The sequence below is a fragment of the Peromyscus leucopus genome, chromosome 4 (genome assembly GCF_004664715.2).
Source record: "Peromyscus leucopus breed LL Stock chromosome 4, UCI_PerLeu_2.1, whole genome shotgun sequence".
In the NCBI taxonomy this organism is placed as follows: Eukaryota; Metazoa; Chordata; class Mammalia; order Rodentia; family Cricetidae; genus Peromyscus; species Peromyscus leucopus.
Genome location: NC_051066.1, coordinates 79,140,060 through 79,158,159, shown reverse-complemented (window position 1 = coordinate 79,158,159; position 18,100 = coordinate 79,140,060). Strand labels below are relative to the sequence as shown.

The 18,100-nt window shown below is 47.8% G+C and overlaps 1 protein-coding gene across 1 annotated transcript in view; it reads left to right on the top strand.

Moving 5' to 3' along the window:
* Window positions 1-18,100, top strand: part of Kiaa1549l (KIAA1549 like) — a 276,448-nt gene that overhangs the window by 190,084 nt on the left and 68,264 nt on the right. Inside the window, 2 exon segments of the mRNA XM_028877902.2 lie at window positions 7,027-7,190; window positions 11,582-11,766. Of these exon segments, the coding sequence (XP_028733735.1) occupies window positions 7,027-7,190; window positions 11,582-11,766 (349 nt within the window).

Here is an 18,100-nt window from a genome sequence, read left to right as displayed (position 1 = left end):
TTTAACTTTGGAGGCCCAAACAAGCTCAAACTCTCTGACCTTGAGTCAAGATAGAATAAGGCCATGCTATGGAGCCTCTGTGGGCCCCCACAGAAGTTATACATTAAGTTTGAAATGTCTGCTAGAGGACCACATGGAAGTCAAGAGAATGAAGGCTGGGAACATCAACATACAGAGCTAAGGGTGCAGGTGACAATGAATGGGAGAGCAACCGAGCAGGAGTGAAGACAGTGAGACTTCCGCGAAGTCCATGTGTGGAAGAGCAGAGCCAACAGAGGATCCTGAGGAACGGCAGGGGGCTGGCAGGAGATCCAGGGGACAGTGGGGCTCAGAAAGCAAGTGGAGAGACTGGAGAGATGGCTCAGGTTTAGAGCACTGACCGCTCTTGCAGAGGACGCAAGTTCAGTTCCCAGCACCCACACCGAGAAACTCACAACTGCCTGGCACTTACGCTCCAGAAGGCAAGGGCACAGGCAACTCTCATGGAAAGGGTGGATGGTTATGCTTGTTTAGATCCCAAGAGGCAGTGCGATCAGATGGAGGTTGGCAGAGATGGAGAGTGTTGGTGACCCATCTGGTAGTGGCTCTGGAAAGGTTGATAAGAAGAGGATCATGATGGCACAATCGTGACAAAAAGGGAAGATGAGTAGAACAGTTGTGTGGGGCACAGTTGTGCGGGGCACAGGTGGGGACAGGGGGGGGGGGGGGGGGGGGGGGGGCGGTGGGGGGGTGGGGCACAGTTGTGTGGGGCACAGCTGTGTGGGGCACAGCTGTGTGGGGCACAGTTGTGCGGGGCACACTGAGACAGTGGGTGAGTAGTTATCTGTGAGAATGCTGTCAAAGAAGGAGTGAGACTTGTCTGAGGCAGAATCCTCAAGAAAGCAGGGAAATGGGGCCTAGTGGACATGTGGAGAGATCCTGCATGGACCTTCCCATTATAGAGAGAAAGAGAACAGTACTAGGGTGCATTTGGTCACTGAAGCCCAAGGATGCATGCTGACTGGTTCTGTTCTCTTGGGGCATCATGAAGTTGACGGCTGAGCTTAAGGCTGGAGACGGCTTTAAGCCGAGCCAACTGGTTAGCCCAGCACAGCAGGCTGCCAAGGCATCCTCATCCTTGTTTCCCCTGCCGTGCCCAGGTAATCCCTTCTCCTCTTCTGAAACCCCAGGTCCAGTGCAGGGGAGATGGCCCAGTGGGTAAAAAAATGGGGGTCTGAGTTCAAATCCCCAACATTCACATACAAAGCCACTTGTGGCTGTGTGCACCAATAACCCCAGTTTTGTTGAGGGTAGAAACAGGCGGCTTACTGGGCCTTGCTAGCCCCCCAGTGTAGCTCTAGGTTTAGTAAGAGACCCTACCTCAAGGCAATAAGGCAAAGTGTAACGGTGAAGGATAGCTAACATCCTCCTCTGGCCTCCATGCATATGTGGGCATGAACACTCATCTACGTCTACACCATACATACATGTCCTAGATCGTCCTGCCGCCCTCTCTAGATGCCCCCAGGACACCATTCACTGGGCACTCTTTGCAGCCTGGCTCACTGGCCCTTCCTCTCCATCATTTCTCGGTCATAGCTGTATGCTCCTTTTAGTCTCTTTGTTCTGGGACTTCCTTTCCGCTCCAGACCTGCGGTACAAGGGAAGGGATGAAAAGAACTGTCCTCGGTGACTGCCAGAAGTGAACTCACACCAAGGGAAGGGGGTGCAGCCAAGAGGACTTTGCTGACAGTGGTTGGCGGGGACAATGGAAGGAACTAAGAGAAGGGAAGAGAAAAGGAGTTCACATCAGGTCAGATGTGTGGAACCTTCTGGAAACCGGTCTAGGTGCTGAGGAAGGACAAGGGGATCGGACTCAGGATGCAGCTCTCCTGCCCACTCCCAGAGCCATCTCACTCTGACCCCTTGCCTTCACTTCTTGTCTCCCGTTCACTGACGCTTTCGGGTCTCTTCAATAACGACCACATCAAAGCCATTCTCCATTCCTGTGTTCTCGCCTGCTTCAGCTACCGCAGTCGCCTGCTTCCCCATCCTCACGGGGATGTGACAGTTGTGTGTCTTCCGTGCTGCCATTGGAATCGCTGTAATCAAATTTGGGTTCTGCTCTTACATAAACTCCATAAAAAATAATTATCATCTCTCCATCATCTATAGAATGAAGTGCACATTCCTGGAAATGGCTCTCCACAGTAGCTCCTGCTCAGCACCCACTCAGGTCTCTTTGTAGCCTGGCCTCCTGATACCCTGCTTTGCTTTCTGTGATGAAAACGCTATAACCAAGAGTAACTTGGAGAGGAAAAGATTTATTTCATTTTTCACGTCCATGTCATAGTCCTCCATTGAGGGAAGTCAGGGCAGCTGAAGCAGAAATCCTGGAGGAACCCCGCTTACTGGCTTGCTCTCCGTGGCTTGCTTAGTTTTCTTCCTTATACTACCCAGGACCACCTGCCCAGAGGTGGCACCACCCACATTTGACTGGCCCTCCACATCAATCATTAGTCAAGAAAATGTCCCACAGACATTCCTGCAGGCCAATCTGATGGGGACAGTTTTTTTCTCAATTGAAGTTCCTTATTCCCAGATGACCATAGTTTGTATTAAGTTTGTCAAAATACTAACCCACTGGCCAGGCTGTTCTTCTTGCCACACAGTCTTCTTTCCCCGTCTATAGCATGAATTCTAATTGGTCTTAATAATCAAAACCCAGAGTCAGATATCGGGACAAATGCTGAAAGATCAGAGAAGTGAAGGAGCAGCCACTAGAGAGACCCCTTACCTCTACCGAATCCCAGACCGAAAAGAAGCAAGCGCTGTCTCCACCCTGCCTTATCACTTCCTCTCTGCCCAGACATATTGCTTCCTATTTCCTTTCTCCCAAGTGCTGAGATTAAAGGTGTGTGCCTCCCAAGTACTGGAATCAAAGGCATGAGATCCCAAGTGCTGGGATTAAAAGTGTGTGTCACCACTGCCTGGCCTCTAGTGGTTAGCTCTGCAATCTGATCTCCAGGCAAGCTTTATTTGTTAGAGCACAAACAAAATATCACCACACCTTTCCTGTCTAATGATTCAGCCTTGAGAGTGTACTCACTACTCACCATCCTTGTCCTGATTGGGCAGGTTAAATAAGCCAAATAAATACTATGCTAGATGGTGGTAATGCCATGGAGAAAACGTAGGCAGGAAAGGTTGTTGATACTGAGGAGATGAAGTTGTGATTCGAGCTGCTGGGGGCCATGAAGAGGATCAGTGAATAGCCAGAAATGGGAGGTGGGAGGGAACAGAAAGATTCCTGAAGCCATCTAGGACCTGAGTCCAGACAGAGGAGTGTGTGAGGCTGATCGAGGAGGTCCACAAGAAGGAGGAGCAGGAGTGGTTAGGTCTAAGGTGCAGGAGAGGGTCCTGAGTGGAGGAGAAGCCGTGGGAGTGTTTGGGCAGGAAAGCAACCCAGACTGAACACTCACCACTCGGTGGAGCCCTGGGTGGAGTCACCCCTGCATCTACTCACCCAGCTACAGACTCCAAAATTTGAGAGAAGCAGCTTGAAACAGAGCTAGATCCTTCTCCTCTTAGTGTCTGTCCAGGGGAGACCCACTTTGTCCATGTTTACACTGTTTGCATCTTCCTGGCAAATGCTGATGGAAGTGTGAACTGGAGCATTCAGAGATGGAGGCTCACACTTCCACGCATACGTGATACCTCAGAACGGACCCACTTCAGAGTGGTTTTAGGGAGATGACCTTTCGTATCACCTTGGTCCTCGGTTTCCTCACCTGTGAACCAGGATGAGAACAGGATGCAGGTAAAGGCTGTGCCATTGTGTCTGATGCTGAGGAGGTACTCGGAGCTTTTTCCCCCTCTCTGTCCTCTACTGAACCTCTTGCAATTTAAATGACCACTCAGGCCTTTTCACCCTGACCATGGCCTCATACTTTCAGATCACATGCCAATGAATACATTGGATTTGGATGACTCCAATTGACCTAGCTTTAATATCATTTTGACCGCTAAAGGAATTTATTAATGTGCATAAGATAAATCTGTTCTCTTGCCCATTTAAATAGAGGTGAAGGAATTTTACATACTGCACCAAAAAGAAAGTCATTCACCTAAACAATAAAACTAAATCAAATTAGAGTACATAACTATTCCGTGCTCACTAATTATATACATATGTATGCATTTGCTATGTATGTATATATTGAAAAATATGTATGCATTTAAAATATATTCTCATACACCACACGTGTGTCTCCATCAGGTGATGAGTTGGAGATCCTGATCTGCATCAGGATAAAATAGCCTAACCTGAAGAAGGCATTAGTGATAGTTTCCACAGAAGCTCTGGGCTTTAGAAAATGTTAATGGCACAGAACTCACGTATAAATACAAGCTACTAAGAGCAGTGGTAATTAAATGCAATGTCAACAGAGGCACATTATCTAATGAGCTGTTTTCAGAAGTTAATAACGTGATTAATCACTGATTGATACAAACCGTGGAAAGAGAAATTCTTCTATACTAATAGGATTCGGAGCCCAAGGGCAGCCAGATAACAGGCAGAACTTGGCTAACAAGGGACCAGCTGAAGTCGAGGTGATTGAGGTAAGAGGGAGACCAGCTGGCTCCCCAGACAGATTGTCCCCATGTGGCGCTTACCAGTGGGGCTTTCGTATTGCAGGGTCTAAGTCCTCAGCTCCGAGGGCCAAGCAGCCTCTAGAGTTCAGCAGAGTTAGGAAGACTCATGCTAACCAAACATGGAAGAGACCAAAATATAAAGTAGACTGTAGGTAAACTAATTTAAAATATGGACTAGAATTACCATAGAGATTGGGATTTTCTTTCTAGCTTGGTCTCATTGCAACAGGTATAATAGCATTTTATGTTCTCAAGCCTTGAGCTTCTAGTTAAGCACTCCTTATATGGAAGGCCCCGTGTTAGGTCCTGAGGACGCCCCTGTGATTCACATGTGTGCACATGCGCACACGCACAGTAGAGGAGTAACAAGGTGAGCAAATGCCCATGCTGACATGTGTTTTAGAGCCTTGCTGCTCTGACCAGAGGCCTGGTACAGAGACACCACCCAAGAGCTTTGGGGAAGGCAGAGTCTGGAAGAACTGGTGATGGATTCGTGTGCAGGATGCTAGGTATGCAGAAGAGAGTCCACACTGATGGCGAGGTGATGGCCGGCCTAGCTGTGGAGCAGGAATGGAGATGAAAATGTCTCAGGGAGAATGGATCAGGGAGGGAGAGAATCAAGAGCTGTGGTCTGGGGGCCAGTGTGATGAGTTAGTGTATAACAGAGCTGGCCGCCAAGCCTGATCTGAGTTTGATTCCCAGGATCCACCTGGTGGAGGGGGAGAACCAACTACCCATTAGAAGTTGTCCTCTACCCTCTGGCCTTAAAGACAGCAGTTAGCTAAGCCTAATAGCCTGACACCCAGACCCAACCCCTGCATTCAGGGCATGCTCCCTACCAAGCCACGTCCTCCTTGGTCTCAGTTCCTCTCTAGATCACTGCAGGCATCCCTTCCTTCCTATGACTCCTCCCACAGGCTTCTCCTTGGACTCTTGTTTTACTTCTGAAATTGACCCCTTTGACTTGACTGAAGCGTTCCCTAAAAATCCCTGTGTATAATCCTGTAATCCTGAGAGGCTCACTCACCTCACATTAAAGGCCTTTCCTCTTTCCCACATTTTCCTAACCCAACTTAACAAGTTGAAAGATTTATGCAGTAAATAACCATGCACCCACCCTTCCAGGATCCACAGTTAACGCTTTACTATTCTTTCTTTCTCTCTTTCTCTCTTTCCTTCCTTCCTTCCTTCCTTCCTTCCTTCCTTCCTTCCTTCCTTCCTTCCTTCCTTCCTTCCTTCCTTCCTTCTTTCTTTCTTTCTTTCTTTCTTTCTTTCTTTCTTTCTTTCTTTCTTTCTATCATGTATTGGTTTATCTCTTCTCTGCCCCTGCCCTGTGTATTTCAAGTGAAATACATTTGCAGAGGTCAACCCTAAACATGTTGGTGTGCATATCACTAACCAGAATTTACCATCAGCTTGTGACGCTGCAATAAAACGTACACACAGTGAGGATGTACAGATCGTAAATGTGCCATCTGAAGAGTTTTGACAAATGCTCACAGCTGTAGGAACCAAGTCATTATCATGGTGCAGAGCAGCGTGGCCAGCTCCCATCATCCCTTTGGGGTTACGTTCCTGCCCCGCCCCCTGAAGGCACCTGCTGTTTTTGTAACTTATTCCCCTGCTGACAACAGTCTGGTCCTTGTGGTTAGTCCGAGGCATTTCTAAGCTTCTCAGACACGTTCCGTTCTGAGGGAGATCCATCTGCTCAGGTTACATTTTATTCACTGCTCACTCACAGGGTGATTTCACTGCTATAGTTGGAGTCATCTCTTGCTGGCTCTTGCCTCCTGACTCCAACATACATGTCTTTTGTTTGTGTTTGTGTGTTGCTGGGAACTTGCCATGTCAGCTAGTCTGGCTAGCCAGTGGACTCCTGAGGTTTGCTTGTTTCTGACAACCCCCTCAGTGCAGGCACACATTACCATGCCCAGATTTCTATGTGGGTGCTGGGGACTTGAACTCATGTCCTCATGCTTTCAGGAAAAAGCTCTTACCCAGTAAGCTATCTCTCCAGCCCCTCCAACATGTACTTCTAATCCTCGTGTTTTTCTCCTTTTTTTTTTCTTCTGACTATCACCAGCAAGGAGAATGGACACTAACTGGTGTTCCTCTTTGTGCTCTTGGGAACAGTGGAGTCTGCTGTCAACTGAGCGTCTGTTAGGAGCCACACTAAAGCACCACAGAGTGATGCTCTCATTTTACAGTCCAGGGAACTGAGACTCAGAGAGCTTGAGCAACTTGCCCAAGGTCACACAGCTGTGGTGGCCGAGGCTTTTGATTTCCACCTCTCCCTGTCTTCCGATTTGGGGTTGGGAGTTCCATTTGGGTGGCTTTCCCCTACGGAGGACCCCTTGTCACGTGCTTCTTCTCACTGGCTCTTTCCCACAGCCGTGGTGAAGAATCCACCCAACAACCTGTGGATCATCGCCGCAGTGCTGGCGCCCATCGCCGTGGTCACCGTCATCATCATCATCATCACTGCTGTGCTCTGTAGGAAGAACAAGAGTGACTTCAAGCCAGAAACCATGATAAACCTGCCTCAGAGAGCAAAGGTACACGTGGGCACGGGGAGGGCCAGGAGTCTGCCCAGAGGCTCCACCTGCCTTTCTCCTGGGCTTCTGAGGTCATCACGTACCTTCAGAAACATAGCACACACCCTCATTCCGAAGGAGACCCTTTCTGTCATAATCAGCGGGTAACACATGCTTCTCTGCTGCCCGCTCTCTACAAACACTTTCAAGTAGTTGACACACGGGGTATCTCTCATCATCACCATATCCTCTCAGGAAATGGCCATTATTTTACAGACAGAGAAACCGAGGCACCGACAACCGGCAGCAAGAAAGACGTGAAAAGACCTTAGATACCTTTAATAATTGGGCCCCCCCTCCTTGGACAGCAGAAAGCAACTCCTTCCACTCCCTCCTGGTTACATGGATCGTTAGCAGCGGAACTGATGGTGAGACTAAGTAAGCCCGCAGCTGTCTGAACATCCCAGCCTCCGATGGACGGTTAGCTTGGGAAGTGTCAGGGCCAAGAAGGTGGGGCTCCCAGGAGTGAGATTAGTGCCCTTTTGAAATAAGCTGCAGGGGACGCTGGCCTCCTCCACCACATGCACACACAAGAAGTGGGCGGTGCCCAGCCCCGCAGTGAGCCCTCACTGAAGCCCAGCCTCAGAACTATACCTGCCTTTTCTAAGCCCCTTGACGAATGGTATTTGTTGTAGTGGCCCAGGCTGACCAAGACAAGGTCTCTTGGCTCCTACACGAAACCTCTTTGGGCACACAGATGCCTAGAAGTTTCCCTGTCCCACTGATGACTCTGCTCTGCCGCTGTCGTGATAGACCAGCTATCGGTTAGGCTGGCAACTGCCAGATACCAATTCAGTAGCTCCAAGAGCACCTGGCCTAGAGCCCTGTCCTTCCTCTGTCTCCTGGATGTCTCTCCCCCAACCACCTCTGGTGACTGGGAGGGTGGTGGACTGAAGACGGAAGGCATTCTGAAGCTAATTTTCCAGTCACGTAGCTGCCTTTGTGACAGTCCCTGTGGTAAATGTCCAATCTGTAACACCCGGTGTTTAAATAACGCCTTATACTCTGCTGCCTCTTCTAGGTCCGTCACCTCATTTGTTCTCCACAGCTGTCCTGGGAGGTAGGTCACAGTTAGGGCAGGTTTCATTATTCTCACTTAACTGCCAAGAAATCTGGGAGAGAGACATAGGGACTTGTCCAGTCATACCACAAACAGAGGGGAGACTAAGGCCTGCATCTATGTGCAGGGTATGTGTGTGTGTGTGGTGTGTGTGTGTGTGCATGCACACATGGGTGTGTGTATGTGTGTGTGTGTGTGTGTGTGCATGCACACATGGGTGTGTGTGTGTGTGTGTGTGTGTGTGTGTTGTATGTACTTGTTTGTGTGGATGCACATGCAGGATGTGGATATGGATGGGACCAGAAGTTTCTATCAGGTGAGATGTCTTCCTCTCTCACCTGCCATCTTAATTGTTTCACAGTCTCTAACTGAACCGGAAGCTCACTGAATGGGCCCAGGCTGCCTGGCCAGTGAGCTTCAGGCCCTGCCTGTCTCTGCTGCCCCCTACCAGCTCCAGGGTTACAGATACGTGCCACCACACCCAGCTTTTACATGGGCTCTCGAGATCCAAACTCACGCTTGTACAGCAGGCACTTTAACAACAGAGCCTCCTCCTGAGGTCTCTCAGAGCTCACTCTACATTATACACCCGCCCACCCGCACTCTGAGACTTGGCGGGGTTTCTGCTCCCAGCACTGAACCTCTAAACTCCATCTGGCCATGTAGACATGGGACAGCAAGTTACCACTCCTTCTGACTCCCTACACATTGCCATTTGTGTCAGCCATGGAGTGTGTCCTTGGAGGGTCACGCTGGGCTGTTGGTATGAGCACAGCTCACTTGAGTATAAGAAATCAAAAGTACTTTTATTCCACAGCAAGCAGATACCTCTGTGGGGAAGCTGGAGCCTGATTAGATGGTCTTGTCTCCTGAGGCACCAACCCCCAAAGAATGTTGTTCTGTGTCTGTTGACATAAGGCACCTGCTTCCCAGACACGGTGGGGTGTTGGGGGGGAAGGTACCCTGGGAATTGTCGAGCTGTGAAAAACGAGACTGCTCCAAGACAGAATGTTTCATTTTCATCTAAGCTTGCTTACGACGTGAGTCTTTTTAGACATAACAAGTAATTATCAGAATCACAGCCGAGTCCAGGAATGCAAAACACGCCATACTGGAGTTGGAAAGGGAAGCTTTGAGTTAAACCAAAATCTTCATTCATCTGCCGAGATGAGCAGCATCGCTCCTGGCTCGAAAGCTCTGTGGAGCTAGAGCGGATGAAACATTGGTGGCTCCTACCGTGTGCCTTCCCCAGGCACTGTGCTTCTTGGAATCCTTACCTGGTGCTGAAAATCAAGCCGACCTATGTGCCGTGAGCCGGCTGCGAGCGCCTGTGTGTGGTTCAGCAGGTTGTCTCTCCCACAGTGAGGGTGTGTGAGGCTCTTCAATTCCCCAAGCCCCCTTTGTTGCAGGAAACCAGCAGAGTGGAACAGCCTAGCGCTGCAGCCCTGCTGGGGAGAGTCAGGGACACTGCAGTGTTTGAGAGAGAGGCTGCTGCATGGGAAGTGTGAGCAGAATTCAATGAGTGCCAAGGGGCACGGCATGATAAGAAAATTAGCCAAGGCCACCAATCGGTAGCCAGGGCAGACAGCCTCGGGAACATTGCTGCATCCTTAGAATGCACGCTGCAGAGCCAGAGGAGATCCTGGGGACCCGTCCTAAGACTCAGTAACATACTTCGCATGCTAAGCAAAGAAGGCCAGTGAGGACTGTACACCCTCCTCCGAGACAAGGCACACAGACACACCCTGTTGCTATTGTCAGCGAGGTTTCTGCAGAGAGAGCTCTAAGAACATGGTATCGTGGCTTTGCTTACCTCCTTTCTTCCTGGTCACCCCCTCTTTATTCTTTGTCAATGAATTCTCAGCCAGCTCTCCCTTCATATAAAGAGAACGTAGTGGGGACATGCATCTTTAGAAGAAAATTGCTAGAGCCCACCCAGATGCAGGCTAGGCCTGGCTTTCAGTGGCTAGCACAGACTGCTTGGGACAGGCCACTCTTCCCCTACGAACAGCCACTGTTTCCCTCTTTCCCACATACTACCTATATGATCTCAGCACAGCTGTATTACCTCCTCGTGCCTCAAGTGCCCCATCTGTCAAATGGGGATAGTAGCACTGTTTATGGGTAGGCAGCTGTAAAGATGAAGTGAATTGAGGTATGCAAATTGCTTTATGCTCTGCCGGGTCTATGAAAAATGTCACATACAAATTGACTTGTATTGTTTCGTGTACTTTTGTCTTAAAAAGTAATATAACTGTTCGCCTTTAAAAATTGTTGGAGAGGCTGGGTGGTGGTGGTGCATGCCTTTAATCTCAGCACTCGGGAGGCAGAGGCAGGCGGATCTTTGTGAGTTTGAGGTCAGCCTGGTCTACAGAGCGAGATCCAGGAAAGGTGCAATGCTACACAGAGAAACCCTGTCTCAAAAAAAAAAAAAAATTGTTGGCGATTACTACTACTACTACTAGTACCACTAGTGATGATGGTGGTGGTTCTAGGGATTGAATCTAGTCCCTTGTGCATGGAAGGAAAGTGCTCTACCACTGAACTGTATGTCCCCAGTGTAGAAATTATTATTTTGATTTGGTAAACGTATGAAACTCACTAGAGTAATACTGTATTATTGAGGTTGGAAGTTACCAATGTGTGTCAGATGGGCAATTGATCGATGTCAGGCAACTTTCTGAAGGTTGAGCCCATTGTCCTGAGAGTCAGAAAAGCCAGGACCTGGGCTTCCGTTTTTATTACTTAGCTGTGTTCTCTTGGGCACTCACTGATGCTCTCTGAGCTTTTGTATTTTTTCCTACAACATGAAGACTAATGTTTACCTTGCTTTCATCTTTCAAAAAGAGAAATCAATGCTTTGTGTACTACACCAAATACTTGTGTAGATTATTTTAATGATTAACTTACTAACAATGGCTACCTTGGAAGCTGTCATTTCTTAATGTCTCTGTTTTCACATACTCACAAATGACCCAGACTTCAGAAGTGTCCAATAGATAAAAAGTGTGAAGGATGAGGGGTCAACTAGAGAGCAGTAGGTATAGTGTGAAGACAGAACAGAGCCACCTTGTCCCATCACTTGGTTCTTGGGAAGTCTTAGCTGCTGGAGACTCCTCATCACTCACAGATGAGCCCACGTTGTCAGGCAGAAACCAGGCCATGCACAGCAAACAATGCTCAGATAAGATGGTCGGCCCATCACATGTGTTTTACTGTCTGTCTCTTCTCAAAGCTGTCACTGGGGACACCTCTCTAGAAGTATGACTTCACACTTTCTTCCTCCTCACAGCCCGTGCAAGGCTTTGACTACGCCAAGCAGCATCTGGGCCAGCAAGGGGCGGATGAGGAGGTCATCCCCGTGACACAGGAAACGGTGGTCCTCCCCATACCTGTCAGAGATACTCCTCAGGAACGAGAAACAGCTCAGGATGGGAGCACCATCAAGACGGCTAAGTCCACTGAAACCAGAAAGAGGTAGGCATGGGCCAGCTTTACCCTCTTGTCAGCAAGAGAAATAAGTGACGGCGAGTGCTGTGGTCCTCAAGTGAGTTCCACTGTTCTCTTTAAACACCCCCCACCCCCGGCTCCCATGCTCACTTTGAATATTGAAATGGAGAGTAAGAGAGAAGATAGGGATCATAATGCCTGCTCCACACAAGCCACGCTTGTGAGAACTCTTGGTTGATCAGCCACAACACTGGAGAGGTAGCCCTCTATTTATGATAACAAATTTGGCTCTGACGTCACATTGTTGACACCTCTTAAATAGGTGCCTTTGATTCACAGTAGTTGTGTTTTACCAGCAGTGTCTCCTAAAGCTGCCGCTTTCAGCCAGAATCACATGCTGAGTTTTTACGATGAGCAAATCTCTTTGAAACAACTGAGGATAGTTACTGTTTGTTTTTGCTCTTTTGGGGGCCTACCACCCCACTCCCAAATAAATCACACATGGAGGCTTATTCATAATTACAAATACCCGGCCTTAGCTTGGCTTGTTTCTTGCCAGCTTTCCTTAACTTAAATTATCCTGTTTACCTTTTGCCTCTGGGCTTTTCCTGTTCTCTTACTTCTGTAAATCTTACTCTTACTCTGAGGCTTGCTGTGTAGCTAGGTGGCTGGCCCCTGGAGTCCTCCTCCTTCTCTGGCTCTTCCTTTTTTCTGGCTCCCAGATTTCTCCTTCTATGTATTCTCTCTGCCTGCCAGCCCTGCCTATCCTTTCTCCTGAATCGACACTGGCTGTTCAGCTCTTTATTAGACCATCAGGTGTTTTACACAGGCACAGTGACACAGCTTCATAGGGCTAAAAACATGCAACATAAACAAAAGTAACACACCTTAAAACAGAGGGTGGTGTCTGACATTAACTTCAGACCTCCATATACACATGCACACTCACACCTGTGCCTACACACATTTGAACACTCATACACATAAAAATGGAAAAAGAAGAAATAAAAAGGAAAAACAACCAGAGCTCTTTGACTGGCATTGAAGGACTGTAAAAATGTGTCAGGTTGATTTCTGCCCACCCCTAAGAATTCTGGGATGGGAGAGACATGGAGATTAATGATGGAAGAGCAAGCATGACAATTTGAGGTACCCACAGTGGGGTCTGAGGAAAGCACAGTGGCAGAGAGCAGAGACAAGAGACCCACGGTGCTATCCAGGCATTTGTCATACAGCAGGCCTTTCCACTGAACCTCCAAGGGTGAAGGGTTGGAGTAGGTGGGATGGGTGAAGGCATCGTCTGAATGTGGGGAGAGAAAAGAGATGAGTTTGGGCTTCTGCACACAGCATTTCCCTGAAGTTCAGTCTTCACAGTGGTTAGGATACAGTAAAATATGAGAACAGAAGATAGATTCAAATTCTGGATGGCCTTGACTGCCAGGCTTAGGAGACTGACCTGATTCTACAGGCCATGAGAAGCTACTGAGAACTCTTCCAAGGAGCAGTGGCATCCAGCCTGTACTTTAGAACCATTCTCAAGGTGACATAGATGATAGATAGGAAAGATTAGGCTGGAGGCGGGAGAGTCATTACAAAGGTTTTGGAATGGCCATGTAAAGAGGTAGTGAAGCCAGTGGCTGGCCCCATTCCTTAGCTAAAGCAACCATCTCTTCTCATTCTCTTTATTTAACAGAGATGTATTGCCTATTTGCTATCTACCAAGCTCTGGAGCTATCCCAGGAACAAGACAAACTTTCTATTCATGTGGTAGTTACCATCTGGAGTGGAGTAGGGGGAGGCGTTTTAGATAGAAAATCGGGGAAGACCTTACTGATTCGTGTCATGAGGAAAAGATACCATTGAAATGATATGTCAGCCATGGGAAGGCTTGCTAGTGCAGGAAAGTTCCAAGAAGATGGAGCAGTATGTGCTAAGTCCCGAGGTGGGGAGTTCTTGGCATGCCTGAAGCAAAGTGATGTGGTCAGGAAGGCTGGTGTGTACTCGGAAGGAAGCAGCAGCAGATGAATCAGGGGAGCTGCCTGTGGCTGGTGCGTCGGGTATTAGAGACCAAAGTCAGACTGGGGTTCGTAGTGTAGATGAAGATCAGAAGTCATGGGGGGCTTGAAAAGAGGAATGATGTGCTGGCATGGATTAAAGGCTGGCTCTGTGTGGAAAACAGACTAGGGGTTCATGGGAGAAGGAAACCTCAGGAGGCACAGCTAGGAGACAGAGGCATGGATGGTGAGTACCATCCATGGGGAGCGACTGGACTGTTAAGAAATGCTGTGGAGGAAACCGGTGACAGGCTGCCGTAGGATGTGGAGATGAGTGAAGAGCATTCGCCATGTGTTTGTGTTAGTGAGGCTGGAAGGGGAGCAGCTGATCTGTCACCAGGGGGTTCACAAACGAAAGGGCTGAGAATCATGAATCGTGCGAGTCTGGAGTTCGCAGGAGGGACTCGGAGTGGAGCTACAGTCATGGGAGTTGGTGGAGTTCTGTTTTCCTAGGAGACAGGAAAGATTCGTCTAGGAGGGAGAGACGGACAAAGGAAGAGCTCCAGGAAGGAAGCCTTGGAAGCAGTGCGGTGCGTAGAGAGGCAGGCGATGAGCCAGTCGCCGAGGCAGAGTGGAGATGCAAACAAGGCTGAGACAAGACAAGGAGCCAGAGACAAAGAAATTGGGGAGAAGGGACCCCATGTGGATCATTAATCTCCGTGTCTCAAGAGTCTGGGAGGCAGACTTCCACCTGACGCATTTTTACAGTCCTTCTAATGCCAGTCAAAGAAGTTTGGTTATTTTCCTTTCTCTTTTGCCTTTTTCCATTTTCATGTGTAGGTGTTGTGCAAGTGTTTGTATGAGTGTTCGCACATGTGTAGGCACAGGTGTGGGTGTGCATGCGCATGTGGAGGTCTGACGTTAACATCAGTCACCATCCTCAATTGCTTCAAGAGTTTTGCTCATAGAAAAACCTGCATGAAGTCAAGCGAGGAAGTTCTGTTTTATTTTAGAAGCTCTTGGTACCTTAAAATGAAGTCAAGAACAGAGCGGTGGATTTCACCTTATGTGCAAAATAAAGTCGAAGGCATGAATTAGTCATCTATAGCCCCATAACAAAGCACCCCAAAACTCCGATGCTTTAAACAAACTGCCGTTCATTCAGCTTATGATTTGGGTGGGTCAGCAGCTTGAGTTCTGCTGGATGGTTCTTCTGGTCCACGCCGGCTGATGCTATCTGGAATTACCAGCACATCCATCAGGTGATAGAAACTGAGTCAATGCGGCTTTTGTTGCCTGCTGTCTTGCCTGCGGTGGCCCAGGACGCTAGTCCTCTCTCCACAAGGGCTCATGTTCCAGCAGGCTTTTTCACAAGGGGGTTTCGAGGGTCCAAGGACAGCAAGAAAAACAGCCCCCATCACAAGCGTTGCTCAAGTCTCTGCTTCTGTCATGCTTCTTTCCTTCCTGTTGACCAACCAAGTCACGTGGTCAAGTTCAGCGACACAGTGGAAGACTTCCCAAAGTTTGCTTGCACGGAGGTGTGAACAGCGTTGGGACAGGCACTGAAGTGGTCTACCTAGCACAGGAGAGCAAGCCGAGCAGAGTCAGAGCACATGCAGACAGATGGTTCATGGAGAGGACTCATCCCTTTGTGACTTAGAGCATTATTCTCATGCTGATCCTTGCCAAGCACAATAAAGTCATGTTGACAACTTCTCACCCCTTTACAAGAAACTGGAAAGGAAGAATTACTAAATTAAGATATTGATGTAGCACTTCTAGGAAGAATAAAAATTCTTTCCTACCTATTCAAATTGAGTCATTTAAATCCTGTAGGGACTGATTTTTGAAATTTGTTTGAAAACAAGTACTTCTTGAGTTAGCAAGGAGTCACCTCTTGGTAATTAAGTTCAATTATGTATTCCCATTTTTTTTTTATTAAGAAATGGCAGCTTATGAATTAGAGAGGAAGGGAGCATTTCTGCACTGTATTGGAGAAATTATTTTGGCCACTCCACGTAGTTAAAAGGATATTTATTTAATGCGAAACTCAAAATTAAGTATGGTAGGCGCAGGTCTGGGAAGGTGTAATGCAGTCCAGCGTGTCTCCGAGCTCTACACAGTCATCTGCACTGGTCAGCGTCCCGCACGAGAGAGCGCCCAGAGAGCGCTGGCCCATCCAGCTCTCGGTCCCCCGGCGCCTCCCCCCCCCTCGTAGGCGTGACAGTTGCCAGAGTCTCATGGGTTGGAACTCCAGATCCAAGCTGGAATGGCTACCCACTACAGCACTGCAGCATGATTTCTCTATCTTCTTCATTATTTCATCATAAAAGTGTAATTTTACTATAATTTTACTATAGCTTTGCCCAGGCTGTCACATGAACTTCATCTCTGTTTGCGTGTGTCTGATCATGAAAGTCTAAGATCATTTGTGGAGATTGTGTTCACGTATAGTGTATGCATGTTTGAGTGTGTACATGCATCCACATTCATGCGAAGGCCAAAGGTCAATGTCAGATGTCTTCCTCTATGGCTCTCCTCCTCCTTCTCCTCCTGTTTTTTTTTTTTTTTTTTTTTTTTCACTGAACCCAGTGCTTACCAGTTGGGTAGATTAGTTGGTCATCAAGCCCTAGGGGTGCGCGTGTCTCTGACCCGGCACTCGGGTTACCGATATGCACCACCAAACACAGATTCTCCTGCTTCATGGCAGGCACCTTACCAACTGAGCCTTCTCCCAAGCCCCGTTTTAAGTACCAAATCCAAGAGCAAACCCATTATGAATCAGGTTTCTTGTGTCCCCATCTTGCCACATCCGCTTCCTCATTCTGGCTGCCTTAGACTGACTGTAGGCCCTCCCAGAATGGGTCTGCTAGATGAACCCCCAAATTTTGCAAGTGAAAACCAATGATTTAATAGTTATTGATATTCTTCAATTTTTAAAGATTCTTTAAAAACAGAAGACTGAGCATTCTGTCGTTTCTGGGCTACCTGATAGGTGTTCCCGTCCCCTTCCCACTGTCTGGGGACTTGGTGATGTTATTTTGTTCATCTGTGGCTGGGATTAATGAGCCAGGCCAAGGTTGATGGGTAGTCAACCTCACAGGACCAGCCGTTAGAAAAGGACTCTTACATTAGTGATGAGCCATACTGTTTAGGAATTGGTTAGTCCCCACACACGTTCCACATCTGCCCGAAGTTCCAGAAAAGGGACCGTTGAGTTCTGTAACCTTAAATCTCAGTGTCACAGCTGACATGGATTTGCTTTCAAAGGTACTTTTATTAGTGTCTTGTGCGCACATACACTACTCACACACTTTCTTTTTTGACCAGGAGTTTGGAGTTGATACTCACTGAAAACAGAGGTATAGAAACAGAAACAAAGAATAAAGCAGATTGGATTTTTCTCCACAGAAATGTGCTCGCTGACATCTCTCCTCAGAGTGAGAGAAACATCAGAAGATTCTTTCAGGATCAAATGGGGAAAGGGAATTAAAATGTTACAAAAATTACTAAGCAGCTTACAAATGTAAACTAGACCACAAGACACTTTCCCCTCCCCCACCCTCCCGAGTTAAATGAAAATCTTTTTATTCAATAAAACCAGCTGGAGAGTAGGTGCTGTTAGCTCTCAGATTATGAAAAACAATTCAAGGGCATATGTCTCCTCTCTTGTCTCTCTGTCTCTGTCTCTATCTCTGTGTGTGTGTGCCTTCTGCCACAACCAGCATTCAGTGGTCAAATAGCTGTTGGGGACTCTCTCTCTTCTCTTCTCTCTCTCTCTTCTCTCTTATATATTTTTTTTATTTTTTTATATATATGTGTGTGTGTGTGTGTGTTGTATGTATGTATGTATGTGTGTGTGTCTACATAGATATAAAGTATATATTCAATCACTTAATGCCTGGTCTAAGTTTCCCACCTTTGTAGTACTAATGTAGCAAAATGTTGACTTTTTTTTTCAGCCACCTAAGTTCCAAGATGCTGCATTAAGTGAAACAAAATGAATCATGGCAGAATTGATCAGAGCCTCTGGCATGCTGCCACAGTTAGAGGGAGCCAAAGACGGAAGGCAGAAAGCATTTCCCAAGCCCCGTGTCTAGATGTTTAGTCCTTGTGTGCTGTAGAACATACCTGACAGTTGCTGCCTCCTCCCAGACAACCTAACCTTCACTACTGGTGACTTGTAGAGCTCTGTCTCAGTTAGGGCTTCTGTGGCTTTGATGAAACACCATATACCAAAAAGCAAGAAACGGTGTGTGTGACTTACACCTCCACACCGCTGTTCATCAGAGCAGGAAGTCAGGACAGGAACTCAAGCAGGGCAGGAACTTGGAGGCAGGAGCTGATGCAGACAGAGGCCGTGGAGG